The sequence below is a fragment of the Acinonyx jubatus genome, chromosome D4 (genome assembly GCF_027475565.1).
Source record: "Acinonyx jubatus isolate Ajub_Pintada_27869175 chromosome D4, VMU_Ajub_asm_v1.0, whole genome shotgun sequence".
Classification (NCBI taxonomy): Eukaryota; Metazoa; Chordata; class Mammalia; order Carnivora; family Felidae; genus Acinonyx; species Acinonyx jubatus.
In genome coordinates this window covers 62,547,565-62,571,665 of record NC_069391.1, presented here as the reverse complement: position 1 = coordinate 62,571,665, position 24,101 = coordinate 62,547,565, and the positions used below count along the sequence as shown (strand labels likewise).

General features: G+C 38.9%; 1 protein-coding gene across 1 annotated transcript in view; it reads right to left on the bottom strand.

Moving 5' to 3' along the window:
* The window catches only part of LOC106971490 (zinc finger protein 510), a 33,128-nt gene extending 13,364 nt beyond the window's left edge, over positions 1-19,764 (bottom strand). Inside the window, exons 1-3 of the mRNA XM_027048137.2 lie at positions 19,626-19,764; positions 17,922-18,583; positions 17,451-17,509 (exon numbers count right to left, since the gene is read on the bottom strand). Of these exons, the coding sequence (XP_026903938.1) occupies positions 17,451-17,509; positions 17,922-17,988 (126 nt within the window). The 5' untranslated portion in view covers positions 17,989-18,583; positions 19,626-19,764. The remainder of the gene's footprint in view (positions 1-17,450; positions 17,510-17,921; positions 18,584-19,625) is intronic.
* Between the last annotated feature and the right edge of the window lie 4,337 nt (positions 19,765-24,101).

The window sequence follows — 24,101 nt, the reverse complement described above, 5'->3', positions numbered from 1 at the left end:
CACTCAACACTAGCAAATTTTGCTGAATGTATTAAAAAAATCTAAATCGGGGCGCCTGAGTGGCTCAGTCGGTTAAGCATCCGACTTCAGCTCAGGTCATGATCTCACCGTCCAAGAGTTCGAGCCCCGCGTCAGGCTCTGTGCTGACAGCTCAGAGCCTGGAGCCTGTTTCGGATTCTGTGTCTCCCTCTCTCTCTGACCCTCCCCTGTTCATGCTCTGTCTCTCTCTATCTCAAAAATAAATAAACGTTAAAATTTTTTTTAACCTAAATAAATGGAAGAACATCCTATGCTCATGAATTAGAAGTTTTAATTTTTTAAAAAGTATTTATTTATTTATTTATTTATTTATTTATTTATTTATTACACTTAATTTTTAATTTACATCCAAGTCAGTTAGCATATAGTGCAACAATGATTTCAGGAGTAGATTCCTTAGTGCCTCTTACCCATTTAGCCCATCCCCCCTCCCACGACCCCTCCAGTAACCCTCTGTTTGTTCTCCATATTTGGGAGTCTGTTATGTTTTGTCCCCCTCCCTGTTTTTACATTATTTTTGCTTCCCTTCCCTTATGTTCATCTGTTTTGTATCTTAAAGCCCTCATATGAGTGAGGTCATATGATATTTATCTTTCTCTAATTTCACTTAGCATAATACCATCTAGTTCCATCCACGCAGTTGTGAATGGCAAGATTTCATTCTTTTTGATTGCCGAGTAATACTCCATTGTATATATATACCACAGGAAGATTTAATATTGTTAAGATGGCAATACTTCCCAAAGCAATCTACAGATTCAATGACATCTGTATCAAAACCCCAATGGCTTTGTTTTTCATTCAATGACATCTGTGTCAAAACCCTTGCATAAATATTGATCCTAAAATTTATATGAAATTGCAAGGGACCCTGAATAGTCAAAAAAAAACTTGAAAAAGAAATAAGCTGGAGGAGTTGTACTTCCAGATTTCAAAATTTAACTATGAAAAACAATAATTAAGACAGTGTGGTACTGGCATAAAAACACTTATGGATCCATGCAACAGAATTGAGAGTCCACAAATAAACCCATGCATTGATCATTTAATAGAGAAAGAAGAGTCTTTTCAACAAATGATGCTGGCAAAACAGGATAGCCACATTTTGAAAGAAGTTGGAGTCCTGATACCACATTCAAAAATTACCCCAGAAAGGAGTGAAGACCTAAATCTAAGAGCTTAAGCTATGAAACTCTTAGAAGAAGTCAGGGGTAAACATTCATGACCTTGGATTTGGCAATACTTTCCTGAATATTACACCAAAAGCACAAGAAAATTGAGAAAAATAAACTGGACTTAAATCAAAATTAAAAACTTGTTCACTGAAGAACACTATCAAGATAGTGAAAAGAAAATCCACAGAATGGGAGGCAATATTCATAAATTACATACCTAATAAACATCTAGTAGCCAAAATACATAAAGAACTCTTATATCTGAACTAAAGGACAATCTAATTAAAAAATGGGCAAATAATTTGAACAAACATTTCCTTAAAGAAGACACACAAATGGCCAATAAGCACATGAAAAGATGCTCAATGTTATTGTCAGGAAAATGCAAATCAAAACTTAAAACTCCAATAAAGGGGAGCTGGGTGTCTCAGTCGATAGAGCATTTGACTCTTGATTTTGGTTCAGATCACGATCCCAGGGTCATGGGATTAAGCCCTGTGATGGACTTCACACTAAGCATGGAAACTGCTTGGGATTCTGTCTTTCTCTCTCTCTCCCTGGCTCATGCTCACTCTCTAAAATAAAACAAACAAACAAAAAACTCCAGTGAGATACTACTTCATAATCACTAAGATGGCCATAATTTAAAAAAAGAAAAGGAAAATAATAAGTAGTGGTGACAATGTGGAGAAATTGGAACCCTAATACACTGTCAGTGTAAATGGAAAATGGTATAGTTGTGGAAAACAGCTTGGCAGTTCCTGAATAACACAAATGTAGTGCTAACATATAACCTTGTCACTCCACTTCTATATTTATTCCACAAAGAAATGAAAAACAGGTGGGGCACCTGGGTGGCTCAGTCGGTTAAGCATCTGACTTTGTGCTCAGGTCATGATCTCACAGTCTGTGAGTTTGAGCCCCACATCAGCCTCTGCTGACAGCTCAGAGCCTGGAGCCTGCTTCAGATTCGGTGTCTGTCTCTCTGCCCTTCCCCAACTTGTGCTCTCTTTCTCTCTCTCAAAAATAAATAAAACATTAAAAAATTTCTAGAAAGAAATGAAAAACAGGTGTTCACACAAAAACTTGTATGTATATGTGTGTATACATATATTTTGTACATATGTACATATGTCTTGAATGTTAACAGCAGCAGTATTCACAACAGCCAAAAGATAGAAACAATCCAAATGTCCATCAGCTGAATGGATAAACAAAATGTGGTACAGCCTTACCTTGAAACTTTAAAAATATGCTAAGTGAAAGAAACAGTCACAAAGTCCATACATCACACAATTCATTTATTTAAAATGTTCACACTAGACACATCTATAGAGACAAAACATGGATTAGTGGTTGCTTTTGGCTGGGGTGGGGCATGTTGGGATAGGGGGATGATAACTTATGGTACAGAATTTTTTAGGTGATGAAAATACTCTAAAAATTGATTGTGGTGATGAGTGCACAACAGTGAATATACTAAAAAAAAAAAACAAAAAAAAAAACAACACTGATGGGAGCCTGGGTGGCTCACTCAGTTAAGCATCCCAACTCTTGATTTCAGCTCAGGTCATGATCTCCCAGTTTGTTTAGATTGAGCACTGTGACAGGCTCTATGCTGACAGAGTAGAACCTGTTTGGGATTGTCTCTATCACTCTTACTTTGCCCTCCCCTGCTCATGATCTCTCTCTCTCTCAAAATAAATAAACACTTTCAAAAATAAAAAAATAAACCCACTGAATTGTATACTTGAAATGTATGAATTGTATGGTATGTGAATTATATGTCCGTAAAGCTAAAAAAAGGACACTAAAAATAGGATTATTTAGATTTTCTAATATCTATTAAAGAAACTGAATTTATAATTAAAAACCAGCTACAAATAACTCCAAGGCCATGTTGCTTTATCAGTATATTTTCCCAAACATTTAAGGAAGAATTAACAGCAATCTTAAACTCTTCCAGAGAACCGAAAATAAGGACTCACTTCACAACTCACTTTATGGGAGCATAATATTGATGCCAAAACCTGACCAACACAGTAGATAAAATGAAAATTTCAGGCCAATTATCTCTCCATTAATGCACATTCAAAAATACTAACTGAAATACTAACAAACTGAACCCAGAGACATATTAAAGGAGAATATTTTATGACCAGGTAGGAATTATGTCAGGAATCCAAGATTAAACATTGATAAATCAATCAGTCAATATAATTCATCCCTATAACAGAATAAAGGAAGAAAACTGTATTATTATCTCACTGGATGTAGAAAAAGCATTTCACTAATTTAATATCTATGTATGATTAAAAACTCTCAGGAAACTAAAAACAGAAAGAGAACTTCCTTACTCTAACAAAGGGTGTGTGTAAAAATCCTACTGTTAAACCCAGACTCAACAGTGAAATATTGAATACTTTCTCCTCCCTCAGTTGAGGTGTAACAAAAGGATTTCTATTATCATAATTTGTATTCAACACTGTACTAGAAAGACAATAAGGCTTAAAAAGAGATTAAAGACATAAAGATTGGAAAGGAGGGAAGTAAAAATGTCTTTATTTGCAAAAGACACAATTGTGCATATTTAAAATCCAAAAGAATCTACAATAAGCTACTAGAATAGGTAAATTTAACAAAATGCCTTGATATAAGATCAGTATTTAAAAATCCACTGTATTTTAATAAACCAATAATAAATTAGAAAATAAAATTTTAAAAAATGTATTATTTATAATAGTATCAAAATAGAAAAAAATACATAGGAATAAATCTAATGACACATGTCAAAGGCTTCACCTCTACTTTGAAAAACTACCCAGCAGGATTTGCTATGGAAACAGATGAAATTTCTATGAAAATGCAAAGGTCTTAAGTTAGCCAATAAATTTTTTGAAGAAGTAAAACTTTAAGGCCTTACACTACCATATTTCATAACTTACTGTAATGCAATAATAATTATAACTGTGTAGTAGGATAAAGAAAAATAATTGGATCAAAAGAAGAGAATACACAGTCTAGACAGAGATCTACATATATATATGTGGTCACTGGATTGACAACAGAGGCCTTGCTACAACTCAGTGGACAGAGGATGGTCTTTTCAACAAATGGTGGTAGTGCAACTGTATATCCACATAGTAATATAAATCTTGACACTTACCTTAAACTACACACAAAAACAATTCCAGGTGGATCAAGCTCAAATAATCAAGCATCTACTAAGAACATAGGAGAATATTCGTGTGTTCCTGGAAAAGGGAACAATCTTTCAAGCAGACACACAAAGAACTATCATTAAAGAAAACACTGATCCTGAACTGTATTAAATTTAAGAACTTGGCTCATCAAAAAACATTATTTAAAAAAAAAGTCAAGGGAGGGAGCCAAGATGGCAGAGCAGCATGGAAGTTTTTTTGCATCTCTCATCCCTGAAATGCAGCCAGATGAACAGCAAACCATCTTGCACACCTAGAAAACTGATTTGAGGATTAACACAACAATCTGGACAACTTAAATCACAGAACTCGGCAGGTACACAGTGTGGAGAGGTGAACTGGGGGAGAGAGAGCTGCAGAAGGAAGGGAGATTTTTTTGCTTGCTGAGAGAGGACAGAGATGGGTTGGTGGGTGGGGGAAGAGTATGGGAAGCACTCCCCCTCACCCCTGAAAGCAGCTGGAGAAAAAGAGGAAGAGTGGAAACAGCTGCAAGGGACTGAACAAAAAAGAGAGAAAGGAGAAAGGAGAGGGTTTAAATTCCATTAAGATTCTATAAACAGGGGGAGTGCTGAGTCTGAAACGCTGCAGCTCTGATACCTGGCGGTGCTCTGGTGGGAAGGGCCAATCCCCAGGAGCAGAGATCAAGGTCTGAGGGGTCCTCGGGCCACACAGGGAGAGGCAATTCCCATGCTGGGAGGACATCTGGTGGAAGCTCTGCGGCCTCCCCACAGGCAAAGGTCCCAGCACACCCCAGAGAACAACATTTTGCTGATGTTGGAAGAGTATGTTAAGGGTGAAGTCTGATGCCAGATGTGTGCTGTGATTTACCATAATCCCTGAAATGCTGTGGCTACATGATCGCGGGAACTTTTTCTGGGTCAGACTGGCACCCAGCCACAGTCTCTGGGCATCTGCAGCAGCATGGTCCTGCAAACGTTCCTGGGGGCAGACCAGCACCCAACCATTGCTTGGCGCGACCTTCCCCCCAAAGGGTTCCTCCCCCACTCTGAGGGAAGAAAAGATGAAAAAAAAAAACCAAACAAACAAACCAAAAAGACCAAAAGCAAAAAAGACTCGAAACAACCAGACACTACCACCAGAAACTTCAACTCTACAGGCAATGTAATGGTAATAAATTCATTATCTTTTAGTACTCATTCTAAACGTCAATGAACTAATAAACGCTCCAATCAAAAGACAGAGGGCAACAGAATGGATAAGAAAACAAGATCCATCTATATGCTGTTTACAAGAAACATATAGACCTAAAGACACCTTCAGATTGAAAGTAAGGGGATGGAGAACCATTTGTCATGCTAATGGTCACCGAAAGAAAGCCCGAGCAGCCATACTTATATCAGACAATCTACATTTTAAAATAAAGACTGTAACAAGAGATGAAGAAGGGCATTATATCAAAATTAAGGGTCTATCCACCATGAAGATCTAACAATTGTAAACATTTATGATCCAAACATGCAAGCACTCAAATATGTAAATCAATCACAAACATAAAGAAACTCATTGATAATAATACCATAATGGTAGGGGACTTCAACACCCCACTTACAGCAATGGACAGATCATCTAAATAGAAAATCAACGAGGAAACAATGGCTTTGATGACACACTGGACCGGAGGGATCTGAATGAACAGATATTTTCAGAACATTTTATCCTAAAGCCGCAAAATACACATTCTTCTTGAGTGCACATGGTACATTCTCCAGAACAGATCACATACTGGGACACAAATCAGCCCTCAACAAGTACAGAAAGACAGATCATACCATGCATATTTTCAGACCACACTACTATGAAACTTGAAATCAACCACAAGAAAAAATTTGGAAAGATAACAAATACTTGGAGACTAAAGAACATCCTATACTAAAAAATGAAAGGGCTAACCAAGAAGTTATAGAGGAAATTGAAAAGTACATGGAAGCCAATGAGAATGATAACACCACAGTCCCAAACCTCTGGGACGCAGCAAAGGCAGTCCTAAGAGGGAAGTATGTAGCAATCCAGGCCTTCCTAAAGAAGAAAGTAAGGTCTCAGATATACAACCTAACCTTACACCTGAAAGAGCTGGAAAAAGAACAGCAAATAAAACCCCAAATCAGCAAAGACAGGGAATAACAATGATTAGAGCAGAAATCAATGTTATCGAAACTAACCAACCAAACAAAAAACCCAAAAAACAGTAGAACAGATCAATAAAACCAGGAGCTGGTTCTTTGAAAGAACAAAGAATTAACAAAATTGATAAACCCCTAGCCAGTTTGATCAAAAAGAAAAAGGAAAGGACCCAAATAAATAAAACAAAGAATGAAAGAGGAGAGATCACAACCACACAGAAATATAAACAATAATAAGAGAATGTTATGAGCAATTATATACCAATAAAATAGGAAATCTGGAAGAAATGGACAAATTCCTAGAAACATATGCACTACCAAAACTGAAACAGGAAGAAATAGAAAATTTGAACAAATCCATAACCAATAAAGAAATCGAATTAATAATCAAAAATCTCCTAAAAAAACCAGAGTCCAGGGCTGGATGGCTTTCCAGGGGAATTCTACCAAACATTTAAAGAAGACTTAACACCTTTTCTTTTGAAGCTGTTCCAAAAAGTAGAAATGGAAGGAAAACTTCCAAACTCATTCTATGAAGCCAGCATTACCTTGATTCCAAAACCAGAAAAAACCCCATTAAAAAGAACTACAGACCAATTTCCCTGATGAACATGGATGCAAAAATCCTCAACAAGATATTAGCCAACCAGATGCAACAATACATTAAAAGAATTATTCACCACGACCAAGTGGGATTTATACCTGGGATGCAGGGCTGGTTCAATATCCACAAAACAATCAATGTGATGCATCACATCAATAAAAGAAAAGAGAAGAACCACATGATCCTCTTAATAGATGCAAAGAAAGCATTTGATAAAATATAGCATCCTTTTTTGATAAAAACCCTCAAGAAAATAGGGATAGAAGGATTATACCTCAAGATCATAAAAGCCATATATGAAAGACCCACTGCTAATATCATCCTCAATGGGGGGAAAATGGAGAGCTTTCCCCCTAAGGTCAAGAACACGACAAGGATGTCCACTCTCACCACTGTTTTTCAACATAGTATTGGAAGTCTTAGCCTAAGCATTCAGACAACACAAATAAATAAAAGGCATCCAGATTGGCAAGGAGGAAGTTAAACTTTCACTCTTCGCAGATGACATGATACTCTATATGGAAAACCCAAAAGATTCCACCAAAAAACTGCTAGAACTGATGCATGAAATCAGCAGTCTATATAAAATCAATGCACAGAAATCGGTTGCATACCTATACACTAATAATGAAGTAACAGAAAGAGAAATCAAGGAACCGATCCCATTTACAACTGCACCAAAACCCATAAAATACCTAGGAATAAGCCTAACCAAAGAGGTGAAAAATCTAAACACTGAAAACTACAGAAAGCTTGTGAAAGAAATTGAAGAAGACCCACACACACAAAAATGGAAAAATATTCCATGCTCCTGGAAAGGAAGAACAAATATTGTTAAAATGTCAATACTACCCAGAGCAATCTACATATTCAATGCAATCCCTATCAAAGTAACACCAGCATTCTTCACACAGCTAGAACAAACAATCCTAAAATTTGTATGGAACCAGAAAAGACCCCAAACAGCCAAAGCAATCCTGAAAAAGAAAACCAAAGCAGGAGGCATCACAATCCTGGACTTCAAGCTGTATTACAAAGCTGTAATAGTACAAGACAGTATGGTACTGGCACAAAAACAGACAGATCAATGGAACAGAATAGAGAGCCCAGAGATGGACCCATAAACATATGGCCAACTAATCTTTTACAACGCAGGAAAGAATATCCAATGGAATAAAGAGTCTCTTCAGCAAGTGTTGCTGGGAAAACTGGACAGCAACATGCAGAAAAATGAACCTGGACCACTTTCTTACTCCATACACAAAAATAAACTCGAAATGGATGAAAGACCTAAATGTAAGACAGGAAACCATCAAAATCCTCAAGGAGAAAGCAGGCAAAAACTTCTTTGACCTTGGCCGCAGCAACTTCTTACTCAACACATCTCCAGAGGCAAGGGAAACAAAAGCAAAAATGAACTATTGGGACCTCATCAAAATAAAAAGCTTCTGCACAGTGAAGGAAACAATCAGCAAAACTAAAAGGCAGCCAATGGAATGGGAGAAAATATCTGCAAATGACATATCAGATAAAGGGTTAGTATCCAAAATCTATAAAGAACTTATCAAACTCAGGGTGCCTGGGTGGCTCAGTCAGTTAAGTGTCCAACTTTGGCTCAGGTCATGATCTCACAGTTCGTGAGTTCGAGCCCCACATGAGGCTCTGTGATGACAGCTCAGAGCCTGAAGCCTGTTTTGGATTGTCTCCCTCTCTCTCTGCCCCTCCCCCCTCACATTCTGTCTCTCTCTCTCTTGAAAATAAACATTAAAAAAAAAAAAGAACTTATCAAACTCAACACCCAAAAAGCAAATAACCCAGTGACGAAATGGGCAAAAGATATGAATAGACACTTCTCCAAAGAAGACATCCTGATGGCCAACTGACACATGAAAAAATGCTCATTCATCATCAGGGAAATACAAGTCAAAACCACAGTGAGATACCACCTCACACCTGTCAGAATGGTTAACATTAACAACTCAGGCAACAACAGATGTTGGCAAGGATGCGGAGAAAGAGGATCTCTTTGCACTGCTGGTGGGAATGCAAACTGGTGCAGCCACTCTGGAATACAGTACGGAGGTTCCTCAAAAAATTAAAAATAGAACTACCCTATGACCCAGCAATTGCACTTCTAGGTATTTATCCAAGGGGTACAGGGATGCTGTTTCGAAGGGGCACATGCACTCCACTGTTCCTAGCAGCCCTATCAACAATAGCCAAAGTATGGAAAGAGCCCAAATGTCCATCGATGGATGAATGGATAAAGAAGAGGTAGTATATACATACAATGGAGTATTCCTCGGCAATCAAAAGGAATGAAATCTTGCCATTTGCAACTACGTGGATGGAACTAGAGGGTATTATGCTAAGCGAAATTAGAGAAAGACAAATATCATATATGACTTCACTCACGAGGAATTTGATATAAAACAGATGTACATAAGGGAAGGGGAGCAAAAATAATATAAAAACAGGGAGGGAGCAAAACATAAGGGACTCTTAAATATAGGGAACAAACAGAGGGTTGCTGGAGGATTGTGGGAGGGGATGGGCTAAATGGATAAAGGGGCATTAAGGAAGACACTTGTTGGGATGAACACTGGGTGTTATACATAGGAAATGAATTACTGGAACCTACTCCTGAAATCATTGTTGCACTATACTCTAACTAACTTGGATGTAAATTAAAAAATTAATTAATTTTAAAAAGTCAAATCACAGAATCCAAAAACAGTTGCAACATATACATCTGGCGAATGACTTGTATTGATAACATAGAAATAATTTCGACTAATCAAGAAGATAAAGCAAAGAGTCCAATTAAAACAAAGAACTGAACAGGTACTTTACATAAAAGAATATTATATGGCCCAAAACAAATAATGGTGTTTGAAATTAGCATTTGTTACAGAAAAGCAAAGTATAAATTTCAACAAGAGACCACTATACAGCCACCAGGATAACGAAAATAAAAAAAGACTGACAGTAGCAAGTGTTGGTGAGAATTTGGTACAGTCAGAACGTTGGTAGTATAAATTGGTTCAAGCACTTTAGAAAGCTAATTGTAATATATATTAAAGCTGAACATATGTTTATTCCATGCAACAGCCATTCTATTTCTAGGTATAACCAAGAGAAATGAAGATATACTAAGAGACACAAAGGATTGCTCATAGCAGCTTTATTCATAATAGTGCCCAAATGGGAAAATAAAAGTAAAAAACTCACCACCAAGAGAATGAGCCAATAAAGTTATCATAATGATCATATAATGAAATACTTTCTGCTCAGCAATAAAAAGGAAGTAATGGGGGTGCCTGGGTGGCTCAGTTGGTTAAGAGTCTGACTCTTGGTTTCGGCTCAGGTCATGGTCTCACAGTTTATGAGTTCAAGACCCACATTAGGCTCTGCGCAGACAGTGCAAATGGGATTCTCTTTCTGTCTCTCACTCAAAAAAAAAAAAAAAAAAGTAATGAAACATACAGCAGCAAGACAGATAATCTAAACCATGTTATGTACACAGAAAAAAGCCAGATCCCCCCCATCTCCTAAAAAAGAGTACAGATTATATGATTCTGTTTATACAATGTTAAAAAATGAAGTTATCCTTTTTTTGGACATATGATGTTAGAACAGCACTTGCCTCTGCAGAGCAGGGCAGTGGTTATTAACCGGAAACTGGAAGGAAGGAAACTTTAGGGTGACAAAAATGTTCTCCATCTTAATCTGAGTGGTAAGTTACATTTGCACATATGTATACATATGTAAAAATCCACCCAGTTCATACTTAAGAGTGTACTTCACCAGTATAAACGATCTCATTTACAGAAATAAATAAAAGGAAAAAATAAAGAATGCATACAAGAGAAAAATTGACAAAAATTCATAGTTAATAATTTGAGAAGGTAGGAACAGGTCTATTACATTATTATCCCTTTGTATCTTTCTATAAATTAAAAACTTCCCCAAATGTCAAGAGTAGAAATGAAAGAGCCTGGTCTAGCAGACACTAAGTCCAAAGACAATGAAACAGGGAAATATATATGTCCTACATGTCAGAGGGATTAATTCTTTAATAATTAAAAAGGTTTCTTAAAAAAAAATTTTTTTTTAAATGTTTTATTTATTTTTGAGACAGAGAGAGACAGAGCATGAGCAGGGGAGGGACAGAGAGAGAGGGAGACACAGAATCCGAAACAGGCTCCAGGCTCTGAGCTGTCAGCACAGAGCCTGACGCGGGGCTTGAACTCACAGACCACGAGATCATGACCTGAGCCGAAGTCGGACGCTTAACCGACTGAGCCACCCAGGCGCCCCTAAAAAGCTTTCAAAACGAGCAAAAGGGAGGAAGGCTGATTAACAACTATACACACACAAACCACTTAAAAAATATACTAAATATGCACAATCTCAGCTCTCATACACTTCTGGAACAGGGATCATCATCTTTCTGCCCTTACGTCAAGAAAACCTCTGGAGTCTTGACTCTTACTTCACCCCTTTCACGTTTTTTACAGTCTGCTAGTACTTCCAGATTAAACACAAAACTGCTTTTATTGCATGAATTTATTGCATGTTAGAACTCAGGATGAAGCCAAACCCTTAAGGAAAACATCTAACAACTTCTAGTGTTATGTGCCTCTTGTCTGACACAAAATGCATACACTGAGGTCATCAGGGTGGGCCCTACCCCAATTTGACTAGTGTCCTTTTAAGAGAAAATCTGGACACAGATATGAACAGAGGGAAGATGATGTGGAGACATAGGGAAAAAGCATCTATAAGCAAAGAAAAGAGGCCTGGAACAGATTCTTCCCTCAACAGTCTTCAGAAGGAACCAACCCTGTCCATTCCCTGATTTTGGATTTCCAGCCTCTAGACTGTAAGAAAATAAAGCTGTTGTTTAAGCCACCCAGTCTGTGGTACTTTATTATGGCAGCCTTCGCAAACTAATATACCTAGTCTGGTCCCAACATTTATCTCATTCGCTCTTAATATTCCTTAAGAGGAATTCTAAAGTGGAATAGGCAGAGATTCTTACTGGACCCTCAAAATGCAGTAACCTCCCCCTACTCTGCAACAATTAAAATCCCACTTGTTTTTCAGGACTGACGTGATCCTTTTCAATTATCCACCTTTGATTGACTTAGTCTTTCTCTGACAAATTGCAAATCCTGATGCTGATTCAATTCAAACAATCGATTAGCTAATTCATTTAATCTTAACTTGTTTCCCATGTATAAGGAAGAAAGCTCCACATTATTCCTAGCACCTCCTATGTATTATCCCCTCTAAGGGGACTGTACTTGCCCACAAGAAGTTTAGTTCTTCTCAGAAGCACACAGACAGTCTGGAGATGATCCAGTCTTAAAGATGAGGAGGCTAAATGACAACATCTTATTTATTAATTAAATGACAGCATTTTAGAGAAAAGCATGAGATGGGGGTGGTGATGTCAGGAAAACATCCTCTTGGAGCATCCTTTATTAAGAAGAACAGGTCTTTTTTGTAATGCATACAAATATGCACAGGTTTCTAGGACAAAAGATAGTAATGGCACGGGCTCTGCCTTATAAGAAGTAAGGTGGTCTGAAAATAGGAATCTAAATTCTTAGGGTGCCTGGGTGGCTCAGATGGTTAAGCCTCCAACTCTTGACTTCTGTGCAGGTCATGATATTATGGTTCATAGGATCTAGCCTGGAGTCGGACTCTGTGCTGTCAATGCGGAGCCTGCTTGGGATTCACTCTCTCCTCTCTCTCTGCCCCTCTCTGGCTCATGTATGCATGTGTGCGTGCACACACGCGGCTCTCTCTCAAAATAAATAAACATTAAAAAAAAAAGAAATCCAAATTTTTTCAGTGGCCTAGTTCTATATAGAGAGGAGATAATCTTTTATTAAAAACAATTTAATGAGCATTCTCAACTAAAGAAGAGGGCTTAGAATGGAGCATATGAAAATGAACCCATGGTAGTTCCACACCTTGAAGCTAATAGTCTAACTGGAGAGACAAATACATTATCAGGTGACTTGCACCAATGCATGAAGTTATAATGGGGCTCTGCAGATTCAGAAAAGGGGAAATTAGCACAGAGGGAGACAAGGGGAAAGAGAAGAGTATTACTTCCTGGATGAGGCAATCAAAGCTGACTCATAGCAGGTCAAAAGTAAAGAGCCAGACCTCATCTCCATTAGAATGGCCACTATCAGAAAATAGCAAGTGTTGGCAAGGATGTAGAGTAACTGGAATCCCTGTGCACTGCTGGTGGGAATATAAAATGGCACAGCCACTGTGGAACAGTACGGTGGTTCCTCAAAAAATTAAATGTAGAATTACCACATGAACCAGCAATGCCACTTCGGGAAATAAATACCCACAAGACTGGCATTCTTGGAAGAGGTATCTGTACACCTATGCTCATAGCAGCATTATTCACAATAACCAAAAGGTGGAAGTAACCTAAGTGTCTAACACCTGATGAAGGGATAAATAAAATGTGGTATATACACACAATGTATTATTATTCAGCCTTAAAAAAAAGAAGGAAATTCTGATACATGCATGAAACTTGAGAACTTCATGCTAAGTGAAATAAATGAGTCACAAAAAAACAATTACTATATGATTCTACTTATGTGAGTAGGGACATTAATGGACAGAAAGTAGAGTGGTGGCTGCCAGAGGCCAAATGCTGAGAAGAATGATGAGCTGTTGTTTAATGGATATATAGCTTGGGGCACCTGGGTGGCTCAGTCGGTCAAGTGCCTGACTTGATTTTGGCTCAGGTCATGATCACATGGTTAGTGAGACGGGCTTCTCAATAACATCACAGAGCCTGCTTAAGATTCTCTCTCCTTCTCTCTCTGCCCCTCCCCTGCTCATGACCTCTCTCAAAATAAATAGATAAACATTTACAAAAAATAATGGATATACAGCTTTAGTTCTGCAAGATGAAGAGTTCTGGAGACTGGGTGCATAGAAATATGAATGTACTTAATATTACTGAACTGTACAGTTAAAAAATGGCTACAATGATATATATTTTCTGCATTTTGCTACAATTAAAAATAAAATGAAAAAAGAAAAATAAAGAGCCAAGTGTCTTAGATGCTTGGGCTGCCATAACAAAATACCACAGACTGGGTAGACTAAATAGCAGACATTTATTTCCTCACAGTTCTAGAGGCTAGAAGTCCAAGATCAGAGTATCACCATGGTTGGGTTCTGGTGACATTGTCTTCCTGGGTTACAGATGGCCACTTCTTGCTGTGTCCTCACATGGCCTTTGCCTGGTGCCTATGTGTAGAGAGAGAAATCTGTCTCTCTCTTTCTTTTCTTGTAAGACCATCAATCCTACTGGATTAGGATTCCCACCCTTATGCTTCACTTAATCTCCATTACCTCCTAAAAGCTCTCTCTCTAGGGGTGCCTGGATGGCTAGTTGGTTGAGCATCAGACTCTTGACTTTGACTCAGGTCATGATCTCAGTTTGTGGGTTCGAGCTCCACATCAGGGCTCTGTACTGACAGCACGGGGCCTGCTTGGGATTCTCTCTCTACTCCTTCCTCACTTACATGTGCACTCTCTCTCAAAATAAATAAATAGACATTTTTAAAAAATGCTCTATCTCTAAATACAGTCACACTGGGGGGTAGGGATTCAACATATAAATTTGGGGTGGGGGAACACAATTCAATCCACAGCACCAGATGCACAGGATGAGGATGTGGTTCTAAAGGTCAATCCAGAGGAGACAATGAAAAGATAATATGAAGCGGTTAGGGATAGGAGGATATGTTTAAAAAACTCAATGAGGTTTGGTTTAGTAATTTTTTTTCTTTTACCTTTTAGTAATATTTTTAATAGCAAATTTTTTTAAATGTCATATTCCCCACTAGATTGTGAACACTATTAGTGAAGAAAAGTATCTGTATTGTTTAAGCTGTAACTATGGCACATGCTACTTTCTTGGAACATCTTGGTTGCTCAATAGTTATCAAAAAAGTCAGAGCACCAAAAAAAGTGGAAAAATAAATAAATAAAAGGAAGGGGTAATGCTTCCAAAGCCTGAACATTGTCTTGAGAAATTAGGAATTTTATCATATGGGGTAAAGAGCCAAGAGGTGATTTACACAAGGACAAGACGTTACTTCATTAGCATTTAGATGAACTACCCATGTGGAAGGTGTGCTTGAGTAGGTGACAAAAGAAATGGGCAGGTTAGTAAAGAATCTATTCCAACAGTTCAGTTGTGATACTGTGAGATAGCAAAAAAGGAATAAAGTAGCAGAATGCATTTATTTGTTTTTAGGTTTATTTATTTTGAGAGAGAGAGAGAGAGCACAAGTGGGGGAGGAACACAGAGAGAGGGGGAGAGAGGGAGAGAGAGAGAAAGGGAGAGAGAGGGAGAGAGAGGGAGAGAGAGGGAGAGAGAGAGGGAGAGAGGGAGAGAGAGAGAGAGAGAGAGAGAGAGAGAGAGAGAGAGAATCCCAAGCAGGTTCAGCACAGAGCCTGATGTGGGGCTCAAACTCATGAATCAGGAGATCGTGACCTGAGCCGACAAGAGTTGGATGCTTAACTGAGACACCCACACACCCCAAGAATGCATTTAAAATATGCATTTAGGTTTAACCGTATAAAATAGCTGTCATCTTTGACAAATAGGAAAGTAGCAAGACGTGAGTACACACCAGATGTGGCAGAAGTTGCGAGACTGAGAACAAAAGGAGCCTGGGATGCACTACACTTTTGTGGCTTGGGTGCCTGGCTGACTAGGGAGGGAAAGATGAGGGGATAGTTTGGGGAGGGCTGTAAATCTTTGAATCAATTGAGCTGGAGATGCCTTTTGGATACCTACAGAGAGATGTTGAGTCAACTATGTCCAATATGGTAGTCACTAGCCACGTGTGACTATTTGAAACCTAAATTAAAAATATGGTTACTCAGTGACACTAGCTGCATTTTGAGTGTTCAACAGGTACATGTGGCTAGTGGCCACCGTTTGGGACAATGCAGATAAAGATCATTTCCATCATCACAAAAAGTGCTACTGGTCACAGTGGGCTGCAGAGACACATTTGCAAGAACTAACAAATACATCACTGTTCAAACCAGAGCGGGGATGAAAGGAGTCAAGAAGACTAGCTGGAAAAATAGGGAGAAGGAATGGAAACTTGTGAAGGGACATGTGAAAGGGCAAGAGAAGGAAGGTGACTCCACAAAAGAAACAAGCATAAACCGACACAGACACTAACACGGGAGACCTTCCAGAAGGACAAAGTAGGGGTGGAGTCAGACACTGCAGACAGATCTGTGCGAGACCCACTGGATTGAACTGTAATTAGGTCACTGGTGAGTGTAGGTCACAGGCACATGCAGCGGCATGAAAGATGAATGGAAAGTGCAGTAGCATTTGCTAGAGAATAGAACTTTAAGCTGTCTGCTAAACAGCTTGTTCAATATGGGCACTTGAGAGAAATATGTACACAGAGCTATTTTTAGGACATGAATGTACCAGCTATTCATGCTGGGCTCCAGTCAGTCTAAGTGTTATCTCTGGGTCCAGCAGGATGATCAGAGAAAGGTCTACTTCTTCTGTTTTATTGACACAGACAACTGTATTAATGAAAGCCCTGCTTTGGTAATGTGCCCTTTACTTCCACTGAGGAAAAAGTGGAAACAACATTCTATAATTATTTCAGGGTCGTTCTGGAAAGATCTGCACTATCACCTACCTGAAGATCAACAAAGACATTTTTCCTGACTTCAGTAACTTTAGACTCCACGAGGAATGTTTGGTTTAAGATTCTCATCAATGCATATCTGAAACAAATATTGTCTGTCTGACTCTCTGCCATGGCTATTAGGTCAGGAAGAAATCTGCCCCTGTACTTTGAAAAATCTGTAACGTCAGAGGACTGCATCTATCCACATGCCAACTCTGCTGTACTACTCATCTGCTTTGCTGTATCTTCCTTGAATGGTTTTGATCCATTTCTTTTTTTTATTATTATTAAAAATTTTTTTGTGTGTCTATTTATTTTTGAGAGAAAGAGAGACAAAGTGCAAGTGGGGTAGGGGCAGACAGAGAGGGGGAGACACAGAATCTGAAGCAGGCTCCAGGCTCTGAGCTGTCAGCACAGAGCCTAAACATGGGACTTGAACTCACAAAGTGTGAGGGTTTTGATCTATTTCTATTTCTACTTTTCTATGTTAATTAACCACCCATAAAATCCATTATAAAAAAAGGTGCATACATACAACTCACCTGAGTTGTGTCCATTTTCTGCTGTTGTTGGGAGAGTACGGACAACTGTGAAGGATAAGCTGGGAATAAGGAAAGAGGAAAGGAATCATGAGAGGTCTGGTGAGATTCTGCATTCAGTTGCCTAAAAGTCTCATCACACCAGCTGGGGAAAAGCCTCCCTATGGAAAAATGTCCTGTTGACCCTTGAGAAGGGGCAGGAAGCACCACAGAGTGCTTCATTCCCTGAATATGTAGTACATCTCTGATATGATCACATGGATGTAACCTTGCTATTTTTCACTAGGTGACTGTGAATTATTTCCCCATTGATTATTAATATTCTATTAATATTATTTATACTTTGAGCTAGAGAATCAACAGAAAACTCTGGGAAAAAAAGATGCTTAGTGACCAAATATTTTAAAATACTTTTGTTCTTCTGAACAAAGGACTTTTGGTAAGACTTTTGATAAGACACTTCTAGTGACTTACGTGTGACAGAATGAACAGCACTATGCTTTCCTCCTAGCTCTGTCCTGGGTGACCAGGGGACATACATCTGAGGCTCCAGTTTTTTAAAAGTTTCAAAAGAGTCAGAGATAGAAATCTACTCCTATACTGTCATTTTGTAATTCTTTATGTTCAGGATAAAGGAAGCCTCAGCATATCCCTAGATGCCCCTTCTGATGGACACAATGAGAGAGTGGCTCAGAATCTGCAAAGTAAGTGAAGAATGAAGAAAATAGGGGGCTGTTTAGGGACAGAGAATGAATTTCCTTGGCTCTGGCTTGGCTTTTCTTGTACGGCCTGACAATCACCAATCTCTTCCAACCCCAGCTCACCACCTTCTGCAAGCTGGACCAGTTTCCACTGTCATACAGTCTGTGATGGCTTCTGGATGTGGTGACATCACCAAGTCTGGCTCTTTCTGGAAAAGGTAATAACAAAATGCTTCTGGTGGAACAAATTAGGACCCACTCCTTTCTGGGTTCTTCTGCATTTGTTCTGAAGCTTTGGTGAATATGGTTCCTGTCAGATAAACTTTTCTTCCAGGTGGGACTCCTGTCCCCAGGGCTCCTCTGCTGCTTGCCACACAAGAGATGAACGTTCCAAAGACGTTCCAAAGAACGTTCCAAAGACATTGAGATTTAGGCCTAGGAAACAAATTCCTTTTAGTTGAAACTTTCATTGAGAGCAAAATTTCTTAGCTTCAGCACTACTGACATTTTGGGCTGCAGAATTCTTTGTGACGGGGGGTGGGGGGGTCCTGTACGTTGTGGGATGCCTAGCAGTATTTCTGGTGTCTACCCACCAGATGTCAGTAGCAATCCTCCTCTGTTGTGACAAACCATATCATCTCCAGCCATTTCGAAAAGTCCTCTGGAGAGCAAAATCGCCCTGGTTGGGCACCACTAGTGTAGGGCCTGATTTTCTTCAAGATCATTATAACTGTTCTATTATTATAGCCACTAGCCACGTCCCACTACTGAGCACTTGAAATGTGGCTAGTGCCACATGTTGAAGAATATTTTGTATATATTGAGATAAACACAGTATGTTCTTAAAATTAATTTCACGTTTTAGTTTTTAATATGGCTACTAGAACATTTAAAATTACCAATGGGGCTCACCTTATCTACTGGACAGCACTGCACTAGATATCAGACTGTGCCTTCTGAAGACAGAGACAGCCTGGACAGCACAGGAGGTACCAGGAGCCTCAGTCTTATCCAGAGGCTCTGGAGACATGCCAGAAGCCCCAGAATAGATGCACGTGTCAGAAAGTGACATTTATGTCAGAGAGTGACATCATGCTAACTTTACAATCATAGTCACTCTGCTACTGCCGTGAAGCCTACAATGTTGGGTTTTAGGGAGGCAGGGTATTAGGAATAGCTGAATTTAGGAGTAAAGCCTATCTGTATTTGCATCCTGGCTTCATCGCCTTTTTGACCTGTGGTCTGTAATTTCACTCTTCTGAACCCCCATTTTCTTTTTCTTTCTTTCTTTGTTTTTTTTTAAGGATATGGTTATTCCTATAAATGGGGTGGCTGCAAAAACTAAGTTAAATACTAAATAAAAAAGAACAAAGTGTCTTTCAAATATGATGGGAGCCAACACTATATTTTGGCGTATTGCCTACTACTTACTAGTGTTACTAACACTTGGCTAAATGCATTATAGGTTATGACTTACCTCTTTCTGAACAACACCACAAAGCAGTTTTTAACTACTATCCTTATTTTCAGATAAGAACCTCACTTATGCCCAGGTGACAAAGGCGGAATTTATCCGGTCTTTCTGGCTTCCAAGTCCAACGCCAGGGCGCGCTTTGTGCCGGGCTCATAGTCAGTATCCAATACGGAAACGCGCATTACCCGCCGGCCTGGATCTTCCCCGCTCCCGCTGCAGTCAGCTCCCGCACCCCAGTCTGCAGGGAACATCTTCCGACAACACTCGCCCCATCTGGGCCCCTGGAGCCCACACCCACCCGTCTTTGCCAGGTCTACGTTCCTGCCGGGGTCGGCACTTGGGGTGCACGGGGAGTTCCCGAGACGTCGTGGTCCCTTCCTCTGGGCACGAGCCCGCCCCTCTCCCTCCCGGCGTGCGGAGTAGGCCTCTCTCACCTGAGGGCAAACCCGGCGCATCCGCACAGCCTGGGAGGACGGAAGCCGGTAAATGGGGGTGACTGCACATGCGCAGGGAAAAGCCCAGGATATCCGTTCCTAGAATGCCGCGCGGTCAGCCGGAACATCCAGAACTACATTTCCGTGAAAATATCGCGACCGCTCGCCGGTTTCATGTACGTTGGGGCAGTCCACGTGGCAGGGAGGCAGACGGTAAAGGGGGCGTTATTAATGAGATGTTATCAACAGTCTGTATTGCTCTCTGGCACCCAAATTCTACCAAAGTCCCACAGGTTATGGGTTAAACTTTGACATACCGTCAAATACAGTGTGGTCCTGGATCAGATCCTGGTTGGAGAAAACAAAAAGACGTTTGGGAACAACTGGGGAAATTTGTGTATGGATCGGATCTTAAAAATATTAAGGGAAGTTACGTTAGTTTTGTTAATTGTGATAACTATTGGGATTATGTAGGAAAATTTAGTTTTTTTAGAGATGCATATTAGAATACTTAGCATTATATTACATATTTGTAATTAAATAACAACCAGAAAAGGCAAATATAGTAACATGTTAAGGATTTCTACGTCTAATATGTGGGTATGATCATTTTACTGTTTTCTCCTTTTCTATGTGCTAGGAGGTTTTGTAATATAAAGTTCATAAAGGGGAAATTTTAAACTATTTTTCCAAAAGTGTGCCTTTTAACTCAGAGCTGCCAAAAGGAAGAAAGGTACATGTGTCAAATAACAAAACTAAAACAGTAACAATTTGATGTCTTTTATTCAAGGGAAAACAAACCATAAAGCACTCTTCGGAGGGATGTTGGTCAAGAATGAATTTGATTAATAGGGATTTCCTAATAAGGCCAAGTAAGCTAGCTAAAGCTGAGTTGCAAGATTGTGACTGGCATATATTAGGTTTCTTTGACAATGAGAGGAGTACCATTAGATCAGGCTGACTTAGGTTGAGATTTGTGACCTTGGCCCCCGATTTGTGGGTACCGATATGCAATTAACTTTACCATGTGTAAACAGTTTTTGTGACTAAGACTGTAAAATGTAACATAAAAGAATAATATCTGTGATCCTCAGAGTTTATTTCTGGGAAAAAAAGAAAAAGTAAGCTGTCCAATCTTTCATAAGTAATATCTGAAAGTACACACAACTCAGTTAGAAAACAATTATCATGCAAATTATGCATCTCCTAGGGATAAACTTGCATTTGCACACTTCTGAAATTAGGAACCAAATTAGGAACCTATGAACACATTTTATGACTGCCTTCGTGTGTGTGTGTGTTATACGTATATACAAAACATACATATACTTACATATAAACACATACTTTTCTTGGTTATTTTGTAACATTATTATATATGGCAATGATAAAAAGATAGGTTTTTTTTTTAAGTTTATTTTGAGAGAGAGAGAGAGAGTGTGTGTGTGTGTTTTGGGGGGGGGGGGCGGGGGGACAGAGAGAGAAGGAGAGAGAATCCCAAGAAGGCTCAGCACTGTCAGTGAAGAACCTAATGTGGAGCTCGAACCCCGGAGATGAAGTCTGATGCTTGGGGCAACTGAGCCACCCAGGTGCCCCAAAAGATAGTTTTTAAAAAAATTTTTTTAGGGGAGCCTGGGTGGCTCGGTCGGTTAAGCTTCCGACCGGCTCAGGTCATGATCTCACGGTCCATGAGTTCGAGCCCCGCGTCAGGCTCTGTGCTGACAGCTCGGAGCCTGGAGCCTGTTTCGGATTCTGTGTCTCCCTCTCTCTCTGACCCTCCCCTGTTCATGTTCTGCCTCTCTCTGTCTCAAAAATAAATAAACGTTAAAAAAAAATTAAAAAAAAATTTTTTTAAACGTTTATTTATTTTTAAGAGAGCACAAGTGGGGCAGGGACAGAGAGAGAGGGAGACACAGAAGCCAAAGCAGGCTCCGGGCTGTCAGCACAGAGGCTGAAGCGGGGCTTGAACCCACAGACCGAGAGATCATGGCCTGAGCCAAAGTCAGACCCTTAACTGACTGAGCCACCACGCATACCAAATAGTTTTGATTAGCAAGAAAAAAGGATTGATGTTGCCAGTAAGTTATTGCAACTGGTGTGAATCCAGGTATAAAACGATTCTGTTGACACTTAAAAAACTTTAATAAATACCAGCTTTCTAGATGAAAAGAATATAATTAATGTTCCCATCAGAATCCTAAAAAAGTTTTCTCTGTGTTCTTTCTCTTTGACATTTATTTTGTTTGTTAAACCTAAAGAAATGATCCCAACTTTTATTCCAATAAAAACTTTTAGTAATGATCAGAAGAGAATTGAAAATGCCTAGCAATGTGTTTGTATTAACATGTATGATATTGCTAAAGTATTTAAAAACTGATCCTGGTGCAATAAAAGTTTAAGTCTAGGTAGAAAAGAAAGTGAGAAGGTAGTATGTGTTAGAGCTGGGATTTAAAGCAGTGGAAAGAGAACATTCAATAATTTTGTTAGAACAAGGTAAGTGCTGGAACATAATAAGGCCATATCCATGGAATTCATATTACAATAAATAACTTTCATAGGGATTCAAATATAAGCAATTAAAGACAATTTCTAAAGTTTTAAAATTTCAATTTCTGAATTTTCCAAGTTCTTAAAGAATACAAATGTTTTAAAAAATATAAGGCCTTTCCGTTCCTTTCCTAGGAAACCCTATCTCTTCACTCTTATCCCATGCCTGAGACCCTACCCTACACCAAAGGAAAACTGGCCTGTGTGTGCTGAGATGGGCTGCAGAACAATGACACCAAACACCAAGCAGACAAAGTCATTTTTTGACCCTTATGATGTAACACAAACAAGGTCATTGTTTTGCATGAGTAAAGACAAAAACAAGGTTGCTCTGCTCCTCTCAAAATATCAAACATCCCCCTCTCACCTGATACAAGTGACTGTTGCTTGTTTTTTTTGTTTTTGTTTTGTTTTGCTTTGCTTTAACAACACCCAATCCTGAATAAACTCAGCTGCGTTGGAACCACTGCAAAATGAAGTAACTAACACTCAAATCCTATAATTCCTTCCTAACATCTGTTACTGGAGCACTTTATCATTCCTATCATCCAATGTAATATGTGCTCTGTCTTACTGCAATGACTACTAAAATCTAAATTGTTCAACTGCATGTGTGTTGCTGGTGGTATTTGGCCGAATTACATTGACATCTACAGTTATTAGTTGGAATTCTGTAAGAAAGATTTGTCCCTTCTCTCCAATATATTTATTTTCAATCATTTGTTTTTATCTGCATGGACACGTGGAGATTTATTTCACTCTTTGGACTATTTTACTAGATTTATTATTTTGCTAAATATGTGCCATCTTTGGCTATTGGGAGCTCTTTCAGGCTGGCTCTGTGTCCTTTTTTTTTTTTTTTTTCTTTTCTCTAATAGGCTTTATTTTTTAGAACAGTTTTAGTTTATGGCAAAATTCATAAAATACAGACAATTCCTATATACTTCCTGCCTCCACACAAGTACAGCCTTCCCCCTATAAACATCTCACACCAGAGGATGGTATATTTGTTACAGTTAAAGAGCCTACTTTGATATATCATTATCCACCCAAATACACAGTTTACATTAGAATTCACTCTTGGTATTACACATTCTATAGGCTTTGACAAATGTTGCAACCATTAAAATATCATAAAGAATTGTTTTACTGTCTTAGAACTCCTCTGTGCTCTTCCTGTTCATCCTTCCCTCCTCGTCATCTCCCGATAACCACTCATTTTTTTCTGTCTCCATTATTTTGTCTTTCTCAGAATGTCATTATATTTGAAATTATATTGTATGAAGCCTTTTCAGATTGGCTTCTTTGACTTACTAAGGTGCATTTAAGGTTCCTCCATGTCTTTCCATGGCTCAATGGCTCATTTCTTTTTAGCACTGAATAATATCCTATTGTCTGGATGTACCACAGTTTATTTATTCATTCACCTACTGAAGGTCATCTTGGTTATTTCTGATTATTGAAAATTATAAGTAAGGCTGTTATGAACATCCATGTG